At 46.6% G+C, this 16,320-nt stretch overlaps 2 protein-coding genes across 3 annotated transcripts; one reads left to right on the plus strand and one right to left on the minus strand.

Annotated features, from left to right (window-relative positions):
• Window positions 1-311: 311 nt before the first annotated feature.
• On the plus strand, window positions 312-4,016 carry LOC143491127 (uncharacterized). Of its 2 annotated transcripts, none has more exons than XM_076989864.1 (5): window positions 312-456; window positions 1,402-1,692; window positions 1,873-1,962; window positions 2,068-2,114; window positions 2,226-4,016. In XM_076989864.1, the coding sequence occupies exons 1-4, from the start codon at window positions 405-407 to the stop codon at window positions 2,097-2,099; spliced, it is 465 nt and encodes a 154-aa protein (XP_076845979.1). In that variant the 5' UTR covers window positions 312-404; the 3' UTR covers window positions 2,100-2,114; window positions 2,226-4,016. The 2 variants fall into 2 exon arrangements, with proteins under 2 accessions (XP_076845979.1, XP_076845980.1); XM_076989865.1 differs by having other exon boundaries at window positions 2,068-2,104.
• On the minus strand, window positions 3,658-14,692 carry rabl6b (RAB, member RAS oncogene family-like 6b). The gene is given in 19 exon segments (XM_076989861.1): window positions 3,658-4,426; window positions 4,817-4,875; window positions 5,095-5,278; window positions 5,390-5,684; window positions 5,971-6,180; window positions 6,360-6,510; window positions 7,944-8,160; window positions 8,162-8,357; window positions 8,847-8,950; window positions 9,421-9,526; window positions 9,635-9,775; window positions 9,863-9,954; window positions 10,060-10,112; window positions 10,646-10,675; window positions 11,110-11,157; window positions 12,003-12,137; window positions 13,128-13,280; window positions 13,490-13,559; window positions 14,107-14,692. Coding segments are annotated over 17 exon segments (2,361 nt in total). The 5' UTR covers window positions 13,261-13,280; window positions 13,490-13,559; window positions 14,107-14,692; the 3' UTR covers window positions 3,658-4,219.
• Window positions 14,693-16,320: the final 1,628 nt, after the last annotated feature.

Raw genomic sequence — 16,320 nt, forward strand, 5'->3', positions numbered from 1 at the left:
AAGTTAATGTAATTTAACGTACCACCATGGAATATAACATAAAACATGGAGCTGCTTTTTGATTAAATATACAAACGTATACACAAAACAGTGTTGGTATATGCCTAACCAGGGATTCAGCCAGAAAAGTGTCAAATGGAAAAATAAAATAATAAAAATATAAACAAATACTTAATTAAAACCACTATTGAAACATTTAACAAGGAAACAAAAATGTTCACAGTGCATGATTTCTGATGTTAACAATAACAGTACCAGTACCAGTATGGCCTTCACAGATGGGAGAAAACTAGAGCAGACTTGAATTCTGTGGTTGGTGACTTCCTGTTATCTTAACTTCCTAGTAGTTCTTGACCATTTCTATAAATAAGAACAGTTGCACATTTAGTTCATTCTGCTTCTCCATGCTAAGCACAATGTTCCTGTTAACATCAACTTTGCTGTTAATTTCCACAGGTAAGAACTGAAATATACACATAGATAGATAGATAGACATGCAGCTCTGCGGAAATGTATGCTTTAGAAAATCTAGCACATTATGATGGTCAAATTCAAACTTCATGTTGCAACCAATAAAATGTTTTTATATAGTCTTCATAAAAATAAAGATGAATACAATTATAACATGCTTTTATACACTTCTCCTAACATTGAGCACAGGAAATATCAACATTTTAAAAGGTTTGGTTTGATATATAATTATACAAAGTGACAGTATTCAAGCTACGTGTAGTGTGGTGTAAGTTGTTCTGGATAAAAGTGTCTACTAAATGTCTTAAATGTTAATGTAAAAATGGTTTTTGGACTTTGTATGGCATCAATTTGTATACAGGATTATGTTAAACTATAATGCATTAAAAAATTTAACACTGACCACCTCAGGCCTTTATCAAAACAAACATTAAAATAAAGAAAAAGCATAAAAACTAAATCACATCACAGTGTCATTCGATACAATGTGTCATCATTTACACTATTTCTTGTTTCCAGTAACATTTCCTTACATTATAAAGGAAAAGATTTATCATATGGCCTAACAAAGAACAAAAACAATTCTTAATATTATCACAACAAAAAAATTAGCAGCAAAAGAAATTGAGTAATGTTACATCACAGCTCATGAATCTTTGACAAAAAATCTGAGACAAAAATAGTCACCAAGAAATTTCAGGTTTTTGTCTTGATCTCTTAGCATTTCTGTTAGCTTCGTAATTCATGCACAACTAAATTTAACAACTAATCAAGCGAGTGAACTACATAAGAAACAGGCCTATTCATGAATAAAAAAAGCTAATTTGCTCAAATGTCTTTATGTGCAGTAATAATGAATTTTTATATTCATAGATGAACATTCGTAAGAAGCCTTCACATAACTCAATGACCCTTCACGCTTGTCCACAGGCTTGTGTGGAGCTCAGTACCAGCAGGTGTTGACCTGCCCGTACAGGTCTGAAGATAAGGACCTTCACAGGGTGTGGTGCAAGAGAGACCCCGACAACCACGACTGCTGTATGGGCTTCGCCTTCCAGGCCCAGAACGGCAACCTGGACGACGGCAGACTGCAGGTGACGGACGACGGCAAGGCCTTCATCATCACCGTGACCCAGCTGTCGGAGGGCGGCGGCGTGTACTGGTGCGGTCTCAGGAACGGCACCAACACCATCGTGAAGCTGTCCGAGGTCCAACTCTACAGTGAGTCCAAGAGCCGTTCGTGCTCCTCTGTGATTTTCTACAAATTTATGCATCGCGAAGCTTTTTTTTTAAACGCTGATTTACATGCGTGGGTAATTAAGCCCCGGAGCCCGTTAGACAGACTGAGCATTCAGCCGAAATGAAGCTCCAGTAGATGATGAATGTTCTCCTCCCTTGCAGCTCCAGCAGCTCTGGTGTGGAACGTTCTTCGCTGGGTGATCTTCTCCCTACTGCTGTGTGTGGTGGCCGTGACCTCGCTTTACTCCAACAGTGAGTCCTCGGTTACCGGTGCTCGGTGGTGTTCGTGTGTTCCTCCTCCTCACAGATCCTCTACGCACACCAGACACTAACACGATCATTCTCCTTCCTCTGTAGGGAAAGGCAGGAAGGAACAGATGAGCTCCTGATGGAGGTGCATTCAGGTGTTTCTGTCAACACTCACAAACTGACGATTCAAGCTTCTTTCAAATTTATTACCTAATCATTTCAGTTTGGTTTAAAAATGCTCCATCTAATACCAATGCATGTTTTAGAGTGACGGCCTATGAAAGTGTGGAAGACTGAAGACAGACCGCGAGATGCAGACGGGACATCAGCGTAGACCTTATAGTCCTTCTAACAGTCATTCTCATTTTCACTGTCTGGTGCTAAAAATAAGTTTATTTGTCTGGGTAAAATGTGCCAATAAGGCACAACAATAATTACTGTATCTATTTGTATTTTTTTAGATACATGTTTAAAGGGTATAAACATTTGCTCAAAGATTAGCCAGTGAGATAAGCCTGTTAAAAGTTACTTTACTCCATCTAGTGGAGAAAATATTGTATTGCATACACAACGGTATATGTAGGTATAAGTATAGTGGCGCACGAGCGTGACTGCGGTTTGGACTTGATCTTCACACCGCATCTGTTCTACATTTAGACTTTGAATAGCAAATCCAGCTTTAATACTTTCAATAGTTTATTACATAAGCCATACTGGATAATAAATAAAACCAAGACACATACTGGAGGAAAATCTTTGCTATATTTATATATATATATATATATTTCTCACACAGTTTATGGTTGTTGAGGAGTGTGTTGTGGAAAGACAAAAGAGCTTCTGCTGTGAAAGGTGCGAAAGCATCAGTCATTTACAAGGGAGAGTCGTTTTCTGTAGCCGCTGTAACTCAAAACTCTAAATCTGGGCCAAACGCTACTCATCACAACACATATATGGAGCAACACAGTTTCTTCTTTTGCAGTCACACTCACTACACAACCTAAAAGTGGCCAGTGAACGTTTAAAAGTAATATTTAAAAAGCATTTTTTTAATTTACAGATAACGAGACAAGCTCATTGCACTTAATGTTTGGGTTGAAGTGAAAGGTAAATAAAATACCTAGATTACAGGAATAATAGTAATACTACTGATGAAATCAGAAAACTGCAGTGACTCGAACCGTCTAAGTGAAACAGATGAAAACAGACACCGTGCTAATATAGAGAGCAGCTGAAAGGGCTTTGTGAGCACAGAGTTGACCTAAGACTTCATCTCCTACAGGAACACGTTCCATCACAGCTGCGTGTTAAAAGTTCTTCACGACCTGCGTGGATGGCAGGAGATACAGCAGAACGTGTGTGTGTGTGTGTGTGAGAGAGAGAGTGACCTTGGGGGTGGGCGTGATGCATCACATCGCCCTCAAGAAACTTAAGAGCTTTAAAGATTTGATGTCATTCAGTAATTCCGGTTCTTTGCTTGTTTTGTTACTAACCTGAACTACTGTGGAGCTCCTGGATTTACTAATCTATATGAATATTCATGAGCAAGCAGCAGAGAAACACACGCCATGATGTAACTCGGCTCAGAACAAAAGAACCTGAACAAGAAATACAACTTAATTTACAAGACCTAATTTACAACCTGCGGGACGTATTAACCCCTTACATCCCAAAATGAGTCACTCGAGGAACCATATGTTTACACAGAGAGAATCATTTACAACACATTTACCTGCACAACACACCGAAATAAAATGTGCTCAAAATCACCTGGAGTCATGCACCAAGGTTTAAAGAAACAAGCTCTTTGCACAAGGACAGTTTATAAATCAATGAACTTTAGAGCAAAGAAGAAAATTCTGTCTGTGTGTTTTGGGAGTGACTATGCAAATATGATGAAAGCAAAACAAAAATTACAGGGGGGGCATAAGGTAGAAAATCCAGCAGGCAGGTGGCCAGTCAGTTTCAGGAAGTCGTACATGCAAGAGTCGTAGTTGTCAGCAGCATCTTCTTCGCTTATTGCAGTTCGAGTGCTGGGAAAGATCGCTTCTGCCCCCCTGTGGTGGAAAAGTGAAGTGAACTGATGTTTCCTGCGTGTTTTAACGATGACGTTCTCTCCGTGTTCTTCCCAGGGTCCCCACGCCACGCTACCACAAACGCCTCCGTCTGCAGGCGGGGGCGGAGTCACGGGGGCGGAGTCACGGGGGCGGAGTCAAGGACGCGCGTTTGACCACCTTCTCGTGTGGCGCGTCGCGGCCCTTTAAAGCTCCTCGTAGTCTCCCTCCTCCCTGGGGACAGGGGCCGCCCCCCCGGCCAGGAAGGCCTCCAGGTCGTCCAGCTCACCCGGCTTCTTGCTCCTGGTCTTCCTCTTCCTCTTCTCCTTCTCCTTCTCCTCGCCGGCTCCGCTCACTTCCTCACGCTCCTTTTTCTTGTGTTTGTGTTTCTTCTTGCCGGTCTTCTCTTCGTCCTGGAGGAGAGGCGATGAAGATTAAAACACCTTCACTCACTAGAGCGCTAGACCGACACGTCACAGGTGCCATAAACACCAACCTTTACCAACACACTGCTACAACTGCACTGAGTAGGACATAAAACAACAAACCAACTACTGATCGGTACCACGTACAGAATTCCTCGATTTCTGGCATCAATAAAATGACATTTCCCTCACCCCGCAGTGTCACATGATAATACAACACAGACACTACAACCTCCTGCCACAGAAGCACACGACCCATTTGCAAAGGAGACGGAGCCTTAAACAGTAAAACCATTGTACACGTGTTAGACAAACAGTAGTGTGATTGTGTGTTGTAGGTCCTCCCACCACAGGTGGCGCTGTGATCTCTTTATTTACCTCTTTACTCTTCTTCTTCTTCTTCTTCTTGTCCTTTGTTCCATGTCTGGTTTCTTTTTCTGCAAAGACACGGAGCTTGTTCACTTTCCAGCTCACGACCCGAGGCTAAAATTTACCCTAGATTAGATGCTGCTTGTCGAAAGGCAGAGTGGGGGGGCGGGGCCCAGAGGGGGGGGGCAGAGGGGGGGCGGGCCCAGAGTGGGGGGGCGGGGCCCAGAGTGGGGGGGCGGGGCCCAGAGTGGGGGGGCGGGGCCCAGAGAGGTGCACTGTGTACTTGCCGTCTGGCTCCTCACTGCTCTCCTTGCTCTTGACCGTCTTCTCCTCGAAGCCCAGGCCGAAGAGGTCGCCTTCGTCCGTGACCTTGAAGGAGCGCGTAGACGTCATCAGGGCGTCCGTGGACTTAGTGGGGAGGAGCTCGTCATCCGAAAGGTCGGAGAGTTCGGCCCTGGCAGGGAAGACGTCCTTCGGGAAGAGAACACGGAGGGGAAGAATTCACTCAAATCCCAGAACAAGCTACCAGACCCAATGAGCTGCGCCGAATTAAACCAGCAGTGCCCCTCCGGGCCACCGTACCTTCGTCACCTTCTGCACACGCTCCTCGTCGCTCTCGAAATCCGGGTCGTCCATGATGAAGGACAGCATCTGCTGGGCCACGGCCACCTCGGGCTCCGTGTCGGAGGACTCACCCTGACCCGCCCCCGCTCTCCGGCTGCCCTGCTGGGCCGCCCCGCCTCGCCCCGCCCCGCCGGGGGGCAGCGTGAGGTCAGACGCCCCCCCACGCCTGCTGTCAATCACCTGCGGCTGGAGGGAAGGCGTGGCTTCCAGGAACCTGGGCGTCCCCGCTATTGTTAACGAACTCAGATCAGCCCTGTGGAGCAAGCATTAAAAGACCGTTAAAAAACATTCTTTACAAAAACTGTTTCTTTCATTGCTTTTAAGTTTCATACCCTCTTGAAATATAGCTTCCTATACTATGAATAAGCACTGTAGTAAAGTAGACAGATACTCCATCACCGAACTTCATTTTAGATCTATACAATATCTGAAAAAAAAGTTTAAAAGTCTAGAAGTGACTTAAGATGACGATCCAGTTACAACCGACAACGCCAGAAACACCAGGACAGAAAAAAGGTCCATTCCAGCACCGAGCTTACAGGTTGTTGCTAGGCACAAGCTCCAGAGGTGTGTCCTGAGACATGGGGGGCGGGGCCACGTCTTCACCCTCGTCGCTGGACAACGTTATGTCCAGATGTTTACTGGCGACAGGCGCTCTGGTCTCCAGCCTGCTCTGATCAACATCGTCTGGGTCCACGTCGTCTTGGTAACCAGCAACCATCGGGTTCCCCCCCCTCCCTTCACCATCACTGGAACACACACACACACACACGAACACACACACACGAACACACACACACGAACACACACACACGAACACAAAAATGAACAAATGGACAACCATGATCTGCTTTAAAGAAACAAAACAAGCAGGTTTTCAAAGTGCCTGTGAAGTCCTGACGGGCCGGTTCAGATCACTGTGTCCCACCTTTCACTGTCCTGTAGCTGAGTGGCCATGCTGGTCTTGGTACCGGAGGACACGCTGTCCTCTAGGAAGCCCTTGTCCAGACCCCCGTCGGGGTGGAAGTCGTCCACACTCGGGACCGCGCGTGACGATTCTGGAGCCACGCCCTCCACCTCTACAGAGAGAGAATAATAAACACAAATTAATCTACATATGGGCGACTGCAACAGCCAATCGGATCAGCGGTTGACATTCCCTTCACAAACGTAGTGTGTGCCAGTAACTCACGGCTCACAACTGCTGCTTGTCTGGGGATGCTGGGATAGATGTTTCTGAGCGTCTATTAAAGCTCATGTGGATGTTGTAGTGGTATAATAATAAATACTTGGCTCGCAACAAATGGCTTTTCTAACTTCTAAAAAAGTCATTAAGTAGTTTTTTTTTCTCCACATAAGCACCAACTATTTCTACTGACTAATTACGCTTATCCATGATGGCAGTATCTTTGTGACTCTGGTAATGAGTCTTGTAATGAATTAGTAGTAAAATGTTTGATTCTATTACATATATGATGTTCTCTGTGTAATTATGCTTACAAACTGGACAGATATGTAGTCATGTTAGGCTGCTGGAAACACTGAACACAAACAGATATCGAATTCCATGGTCAAAACAGCAGTGTCAAATAAACACTCAATCCCAGCCGTAGCTGATATCAGGAGTTGGCAGCCTACAAATATCTCAGCGTTGCCTCCAAAATTCTTAGTGCCCTCATCACAGACACAGAACAGATTCTGTAAACCCCCCCCCCCCAGCGTGAAGATCAGTGTGAGTTCTGTAACCAATTCAGTTTCTACAGCTCAACCGTCTCCTTAGCCAACGGCGTCAGACACACAGGACACATTTGTGGACACACTTCAGACCCCTTACAGATGACCATACTGCCTACAACATCCTCCAGAGAGGACTGACCACATACCAGGACGTCTTTTATATTGCTTCTAGTTTCTAGTAGAGACTCTAGTACAAGGTGACGTCACTGTGCAGTAAATAGATCAATACTGTGCTCATCTTCACTTGATATAGTGCGTTTCATGTCCTGTAAAGCTACAGTGAACTCCATTATTTGAGACAGCCTGCAAAAAAATCTAAATCACCACATGCCCCCATCACCACTACTACACCCACCACAGCCCCGCCCACGGTGTGTGGAGAGGATGTGTGTGTTTCCACCGAGGCTCAGTGGGTCGGGGTCTTGTGATATGCAGCTGCAAAAACCTCATGATGTTCACGAGTGCAAATCCTTCTCATTCATCAAAGATTTAGAGCATCTAGGCCAAAGGACAGACTCTCAAAGTGTGTGGTGTGTGTGTGTGTGTGTATAAATGACTCTTGAAGTATACAGTGATGTGTTTCCCAAAACCAGCACTAGCAGGAAACAATTCCACACAACATCTCACTCTGACACACGATCAGACATGAACTACTAAATCAAAAAGGTACCAAAAATCACAAAGCCATAATTAACACACACACACACACACACACACACACACACACACACACACACACACACACACGCACGCCCGGGGGCGACTCCTTACTCACCCGGGGCGGTGGCCGGGTGTTCTGGGACAGAGCTCGACCCAAACAGCCTGGAGATGAAGCTTCTCTTCTGAGGCATCGAAGCCGGAGACGGGGCCGGCACGGGGGCGGAGACGGGGGCGGAGACGGGGGGCGGGCAGGGGGCGGGCCTCTCTGGGGAGCGTGCGTCGGGTGGGAGGGGCAGCTGGCCCTGTGGGAGGGGCGGTGGAGGGGGGGGAGGGAGAGGAGGACGGGGAGGGAGCGATGTGCGTGAGGACACCGGCCGGCTGCTGGGGCGTCCCGGGGCTCGAGTTGCCCGAGGAGCTGCCGCCCGCCACGGCCACGGGGGACTGCGACCCAGAGGACGGGCTCTGGCCGTTAGCCGCGGCGCTGGGCGAGCCGTAACCCTTCGCGCGGGACTCCATCATCTCCAGGAATCTGCAGAGTCATCGTGAACAAGTCCGTGAACCGCCGACACGCGTTTAATAAGCACCGCGCTACAATCAATAAACGCAATAATCGCAAACTCGGATTATAAAGCGCCTCTGAAAGGAGGGAGCTCAGAGTCTCCGGTACTGAGCACAGACAATGTGGTGACACTGCGATCATCAGCTCATAATAAATTAAACCCCTCTGCTCCGGCGAGAACTGCCCCGATTGCCCGTCTGCCTCCGCGCTGCGTAATTACTGCCCCTCTGATAGCGCCACGCGTGTGTTGTCAGCAGAACGCTTCAGCTCAGACTCTTCTGCAGCTCCCGGGTCGCCAGTGTTCTGCCCGACCCGTTTGCTAATGTCCAGACCCTTCAAGGAGCAGAGGCTCTGCGGCCCAGTGACTTCACAACAGCACCCAGCTTTAACCCACCTGACTCAGGCCATTACAGCCCTGATAATGAGCTTAGTGGGGGGGGGGGGGGGGGGGATGCTTACATCTCGTAGTTCTGGTCCTCGGTCTCCTGCTGAACCGTCAGCTCCTCCAGAGTGGCATCGATGTCCAACTGGTTGGTCTCCAGCTGACGTAACAGGGTTTCCCTCTGTACAACACAACACATCAAAACCAGCACAGCCCACCAGCCCAGGACCAGGAACACAGAAGAACCTGTGGAGTGGACTATAGTGTCTCTGGCTGAACTAGAGAGGGTCTAGGTGTGTGATGCGATTCTGCGGTATCAGACCGGGTCACGGGGGTCTGCACAGACACGGAGGACCTTCGTAATTAGCTGATGAACCAAAACTTGAGGAACTTTTAAACTCCGTGCGGCCCCCACGAGCGAAGTCCAACACCCCCGATCTAATTGCTGTTGGACATTCGAGAGTGTTCACACAGCCATACCTTCATGAAACCCTAGACAGGACAGTGAACCCTGTCTACGCCGATCTGTCTATACACCAGCATCTCAGTTTCACAGAGCCGGTCTGAGTGGGTCAGGAAGCAGACGCTCCTGCGTGAACATAACGCGTCCTCGCGGTTATTAACCCGTCACTCCTAAAGTCTGGCGCTCACCTGAAGCTGCAGGAAAGGAATGTTGAAAAATCGGTGCAAATATTTCAAGCCGAAGCCATTCTTCATGGAGGACTCGGCGTAGTGTATGTAGGAAGAGCCGGGCGGCCTGTTGGAGAAAGAGGAAATGTCAAGATGTGGAGAATTCATGGGCCTTTCTGGAGGACGGTTCCTGGTGACGTTACCAAACTCTTGAATATGAGCACTGAGGCCAAACCTGTTGAGGCCGGTGATGAAGTCTCTGATGTCGTCGGGCAGGATGACCCGGTGTTCGCCCATGTCTCTGTGGTTACCCAGCACACACACGGGCATGTGGGTCGGCACCCTGGGCAGCTCCCGCAGAACGTAGTTGTAGGTCCTGTCCGTAAAAACAAGCCGTTATTCCCCAGGTCCCTCCGCAGTGGCTCCTCGAAGACGTGTGTGTTTGTGCGGGGCCGCGACGCACCACTGCTTTGTGATGTCGAACATCATGATGACACCGTTGCAGTTCTTGTACACGTCCAAAAACTCGGCGTCCAAGGCCAACTCGTTCTCCGCCTGCAAAACCCCAAACCTCCGTCACCACCACCCAAAGACACTGAGCCTGAATAAAGCAGCCCTGGCCCGCGGGGGAGGGGGCAGGTTTAAGGGGGGCAGCTTCACCTCTTGGGGTTCGTTCTCCAGCTTAAGGGCTTCGCTCCGCTTTTTGCCTTTGCCTGGAGAGGGAACACAAACAGAAGTCAGCAGCGCAGACGGAGAAAAGCGTCAGACGGGAGCGCAGGACAACGCCAGCAGTCATGTGCTGCATTCCACGGTAAAACGATGAATGAGGTCCGTGACGGTGGCATGCAGAATGTGCCGGTTTCACACGATAGAGACCACAGCGGGGGGGCAGCGTGTGGAACCCAGCCGTGCTGGACCAATCACGAGAAGGGCTCACCGATCACATTCAACTGGTCATTCACTGCGAGCTGCAGACTGGACAGTGTGTAACGTTAGTCAGATTAATATGTGCACTGCCAGAGACTTGCAGTGAGATGTTAGGACAGCTGTCAGGCACAAATGACCAAGACTCGGACCACTGGCTGTGCACCACGCTGCAGACACTGGGGAGCAGCAGATATGTTTGCACTCGGATAACACACAGCACAAAGGCACACACACACACCCACACACACACACTCACCCACATGACACATGGGGCCAACCACAACCTAATGTCTACACTCTACGGAGTAGAATTTCTCACCTATACCTTCAGGAAGAGGGATTTTTTGGCCTGGCCGCACAGTGGGAGCAAGAGAAACAACATTAGTACACGAGGTGTGTGTGTGTGTGTGTGTGTGTGTGTGAGGGAGAGAGAGACAGGGGAGGGCAGACAGTCCGTGTGTGTGTGTTGAAGCACATCCATGCTTTCTTCATGCATTTAAATGGGTGGAGTTGTATGACCGCATGCAGCAGAGAGACTATCGCTCACACACTCATCCACCGTTACTGTGGTCAGACGACGGGCAAAACATACACTACACACGTTAATAAAATACTAAATACTGAATAAGACCAAAAATATTCTGAAAATACTGAACTAGTCACTAAAAGAACTAATTCAGTACCACCACTACTTGGGTCTACTAGACCCAATCTACTGTAAATCCCCAAACCATCCTGTGGTTTAAACGCAGGTCAAAGTGACGCGGGTGGTGCGAGACTCACCTTTATCCACCACATCCCAAACCTCCACCTTCACCACGTCGTCCGTAGCTGTGGAAACGGTAAAGGAGTGAGAATCCCCCTTTCAAAGTCGAAGAACAACAAAAACACCATCTTCCCTCATACGCTCTTTAATAACTGCTGTTTTCAAACAGCAAAAATGAGGTTTGGTTACACCACTTAAAGGAAGATTAACGCTGTCGTAACGTGAACACGCAGACTGGACTGTATCTGGGCCTTGCCCTGAGGGTGGAGACGTTGGCAAACCAACGCCTTCCTTAAGTATTAGGATCAATGCAAATAATAGGAACGTCTTATTTAAAGAAGGTAGGTAAGTCTTAGAAACCTTACAGGATTACTGAAGGCCACGTCACATGATTTAGAGGTGGCTAAACTGTATATCAACACAAAGGCTGCGTTGCAACTAAATATAGAAAATGCTGTCTTCATGTGTAAAGACCCACAAGAGCATGACTTTGACTTTACAAGTGGAACCACAAAGACGAGCTATTTAAAAGCTACTGAAGTATTTGGGTGAAAGAGGCTGGCCAAGGAAACAAACCTCCACCTATAAAGTGTTTATTTACCTCGCTGTGCACCTACAGCCTTGAGAGGTTACACAAGTGTTCAAAAGGAAACACAGAAACAAACAGCATTTGACATACAGCAGATTCAAGTCTGAAACAGATCGATTACGCTTGTCGATTGACCTCAAGTTCATCTCTAAAAATTACATGAGTCTGACATAACCGTACATCACACATGTCAAGGGTCTCACACACACACACACACAAGCATTTCTTTTGTGATAAAGAGAAAGAGCGAGTGCAGGAGAGATCCAAACCCAAGCATGAAGCCCTAGTGTGTGCGGGAGGTGCTCAGAGACACCATCTTACTCTTGTAGTTCCAGTGGATGCTGGTGACCTGGATCTCCTGGGTGGGTATGTAGTCCTCCTGGAAACGTCCGCCCTGGAGACGCTGCCACAGCGTGCTCTTCCCCGTGTTGCGGTCGCCACGGATCACGATCTTCACTACAAACACACAACCCACACCCCGCGGGGCTTAACCACCACCACACACACACTCGCTGTGTCCTTGCTGGAAGGTGCAGTGTTTGGTTACATTGGGTGCACCAGGGAAGATGGTGGCGGTTGTCTGAACACTGTGTGGGGAGTATGTGGAACCCCAGTGTGCCAGTAAGTGTGTCATGTATACCAGCTCTGCTTGCGTTGTACTCACAGAGTGTAATTTGATTGTGTGTGGCGTTTGTTTGGATGTACTTGGGGAAACCCAGACCACTGAAACATGAGTAGCAGTAATAACATTTCCGTGAAACTGAGCCCGAGTTTCTGTTAATTTTCCCTCGATGGCCACAGGTTAATCTACATCTGAGGCTAAACTAGTGTGTGGAAGTGGATGATCCTTTTCACTGTAGCCACTGGCTGCTAGTGTGTGCTGGGAAAACCATTTTATACATATTTTACAAAACAGAGATGGTGGGTGTGCTCGTTTGCTATTATAGGTGATCATGTCAGCCTCATGCCCGTGCGCGTCCTGTGTGTGTCTGCGCCCGTGCGTGTCCCGTGCGCGTCCCGTGCGTGTCCCGTGCGTGTCCCGTGCGTGTCCCGTGCGTGTCCCGTGCGTGTCCCGTGTGTGTCCCGTGTGTGTCTGCGCCCGTGCGCGTCCCGTGCGCGTCCCGTGCGCGTCCCGTGCGCGTCCCGTGCGCGTCCCGTGCGTGTCCCGTGCGTGTCCCGTGCGCGTCCCGTGCGTGTTCCGTGCGCGTCCCGTGCGTGTCCCGTGTGTGTCTGCGCCCGTGCGCGTCCCGTGCGCGTCCCGTGCGCGTCCCGTGCGCGTCCCGTGCGTGTCCCGTGTGTGTCTGCGCCCGTGCGTGTCCCGTGCGTGTCCCGTGCGTGTCCCGTGCGTGTCCCGTGCGTGTCCCGTGCGTGTCCCGTGCGTGTCCCGTGCGTGTCCCGTGCGTGTCCCGTGCGTGTCCCGTGCGCGTGCCAAGCGGAGCGACTCACTGTTGTACTGTACCCCTTTGGCGAAGCGTCTCTGCAGGCTCTGGTTCATGGACTGGAGACCTGCAGGAATGTTCTTCTCCCTTAGCTGGGGAACTGGCTCAGAGCCAACCAGCTTCTTCAGAGCTGAGAACATCTTCACGGGAGGTTTTTAAACTGTAGATAGACGCTTGGTTAAAAGGCTCAACTTCACCCCGGACTGGCTCCTACAGTCTTACTGGAGCCTTACACACACTTACAGTCATCAGGAATTTTCTTTGAGCAAATGTCATGCTATGTACCACCTACTTCAAAACTCAAAAACATAACTAAATAAAAGCTCAGCCTTTAAAAACAAGTCCAGACACCAAATTAGTGTTTCTCACTTGATGGCCGGCTTCTTGGACCTTAGATGACGAGAACAACAACGAAGACAAATGATGCAGTTAGACACACCTGTAAATAAGACAACACAGGGTGGTCACTCAGAGAACACAGACTTGACCAGCAACACCGGGTCTCTTAAACTCCTTTAAATTAATCATCACACGAGTATGTTTTGCACTAAACCTGAAATGACGTATGAAGTTGATAACAGACTCCCTGGCCAGGTAAATATACCACTGCACTGCAGCACTACAATTAAGGGTTTAGTCTAGTGTAGCTCTTCTGATCTTGCAAATACAATACAGGAAAATATTATATATATATATATATATACATACATATATATATATACATCCAACCTCTTCCATATATATATATATATATATATATATATATATATATATATATATATATATATAGCTATACAGTAAGTAATATATATGGGTAAGAGGTTTTAGAGGTTTTAGTACATTAACACCATCATGAGCTGTGAGCTATCACACGTCCATGTCTGTTAGCCTAGCCGGCTACACTGGCGGCTACATCGGCTCGTCCTACAGGAAGCAGCCTGTGGTCGATAGTCACGGGTGTATTTATGGAGTAAAGTTGTGCTCACTCCGAGATCACGGTTCCTTCATGGTTCCTTCATGGTCCATCCTCACCATCAAGGCCAGTAGGTCCACCACAGCTTCACAGCTTCGACATGCAGGTCCCTCTAGAGGAGCGTGAAGCGCGCCACGACCAGCGTACGCGACGGCGTGAACACGGCCACTTTAAGCGAGGACTGACACTTTATTACGTGTCAAAATAAAAGTTCCTAGCGGTGACGTGTTTTGTCTGTAGTTAGTATAGAGATGCCATCTCTTTATAGCTCTTATAAACCTACAGACTCTAATACAGACTCCTATTTCCAATACAACTTTTCACAGGGTCTGCTAAAACTCCATCTCCCTACTAATGAGCAATTAAGACATAAACTCATTTGAAGAGTGAATGAAGACCATCTCCAGAAAAGAATCGAAATGTGTGAATATATGTGGAATTCCTGTGGAAGTCATACATGATGTCCTTGCTTATGTTTTACCCAGAGAATGGATGCCCTGATCTATAAAAATACTGTTAAGACAAGAATTCCTGTTAAGATAAGTAGTTGTTGCTTTGGCAGCAATAAAGTTAGCTAATTCAAAGAAGAAGTAAAATTCCTCTATAAAGTTTGTTATGTAAATAGATCATATTTAGTGGTGTCAATTCCAGGTTCAGAGATGAAAAGTCCTCACCAGGATTTTGCTCAGGCTTCCTGGATTGTGTTGATTCCACTAATTTTACCTGGATTGCTAATTAGAAAATCTAGCAAGCTTGAGCAAAATCCTGGTGAGGACTTTTCATCTCTGAACCTGGAATTGACACCACTAATAATATTATCTTATTATCTTAATAATAATTATCTTAAAATATTAAGCTTTGTACACAGGGTTTACAAAGACAGAGGTCCTTCATCATTAGTGAAAGTAAAGGATGTGAACCTCGTTGGCATCTTCTTCATAGGTAGGCCTAACCTGTGTGGGAAAGAGGAGGTGTTGTGAAGTGGTGTGAGGTTCTCCTGCTGGCAGATACGCCTCCACCGTCACTACCTCACAGGCACCAACAGCGGTTCCTCATCCAGGTGGTTCAGGGTGTCATTCTGTGTCTGCTGCTGCCATCCACACGTGGAGCTGTAGCGCCATCTAGCGGTTCCTTTGTGGTGTTTATTTCATTCTTTTCAACTCTAGAATGATAGAATTAGACAACGTGAGATCTCATTTTTCTACATTTAAACAAAGAAATAGTCCGTTTCATAAATATCATTTACCTTTCGCACGTTCAACATCTCAAAACTCATTACACAGTTGTCTTGGTCTGTGGTGGCTCTCACCCAGAGCTGTCACCCAGTTAATAGCGTGGCTTTACTGGTGCTTTTGTCCTTACTTTTAAGGATGTGTGTGTGTGTGTGTGTGTGTGTGTGTGTGTGTGTGTGTGTGTGTGTGTGTGTGTGTGTGTGTGTGTGTGTGTGTGTGTGTGCGTTTGTGTGTACATATGGATGGATGATAGTATTACAATGAGAGGCCAAATTACTGTGTTCGATCTCATCACTTTTCTCTTCTGTAGATCTCATAAGTAATGTTTTACCTTAAAAACATTTTTACAGCAAATGCTAGGATGGGCAGTTGGAATATTTTTATTAGAATAGAGATATATGATTTAGCATCTGTGGCTTTCAGTAATATTTACATTGTGACATCTGTCCATTGGCTGTTTGCTCAGTGTCTTATGGCAATGTTCTTATAGACTCTAGATAGCACAATGTGGCTTTTATAATGTTTCATTATGCATTCATCTGTAGCCTATTACAATGCATCATAAAACATTATAAATAATAATTGATAACATCGCCTGGCATACAGTGCCTTCAATCAGTGCTAGATCAGTTAGTGACATTAAAAAATAGCTATTTAGTGAATTATTAATTCTGATTCTTATCATTATTAACATTTGTCAACCAATATTAAATTACCTTATGTATTTTTTAAACCCTTAAAGCTATACAGCAATAAATATCAGAAGGCTGCCTCCTATGAGAAAATCTGCTAATTATAAACTAGATGACTATGAATTTAGATTATTAATCCATGGTCAATAATTGTTACGTTTATACATCATTAATTACATTTTTAGAGTATATATATATATATATATATATATATATATATATATATATATATATATATATATATATATAATTATACATTTTTTATATAACAGAAGTCCTGTTATGTTATATCGACAAACAGGA

This window comes from Brachyhypopomus gauderio, unplaced genomic scaffold, assembly GCF_052324685.1.
Source record: "Brachyhypopomus gauderio isolate BG-103 unplaced genomic scaffold, BGAUD_0.2 sc71, whole genome shotgun sequence".
NCBI lineage: Eukaryota > Metazoa > Chordata > Actinopteri > Gymnotiformes > Hypopomidae > Brachyhypopomus > Brachyhypopomus gauderio.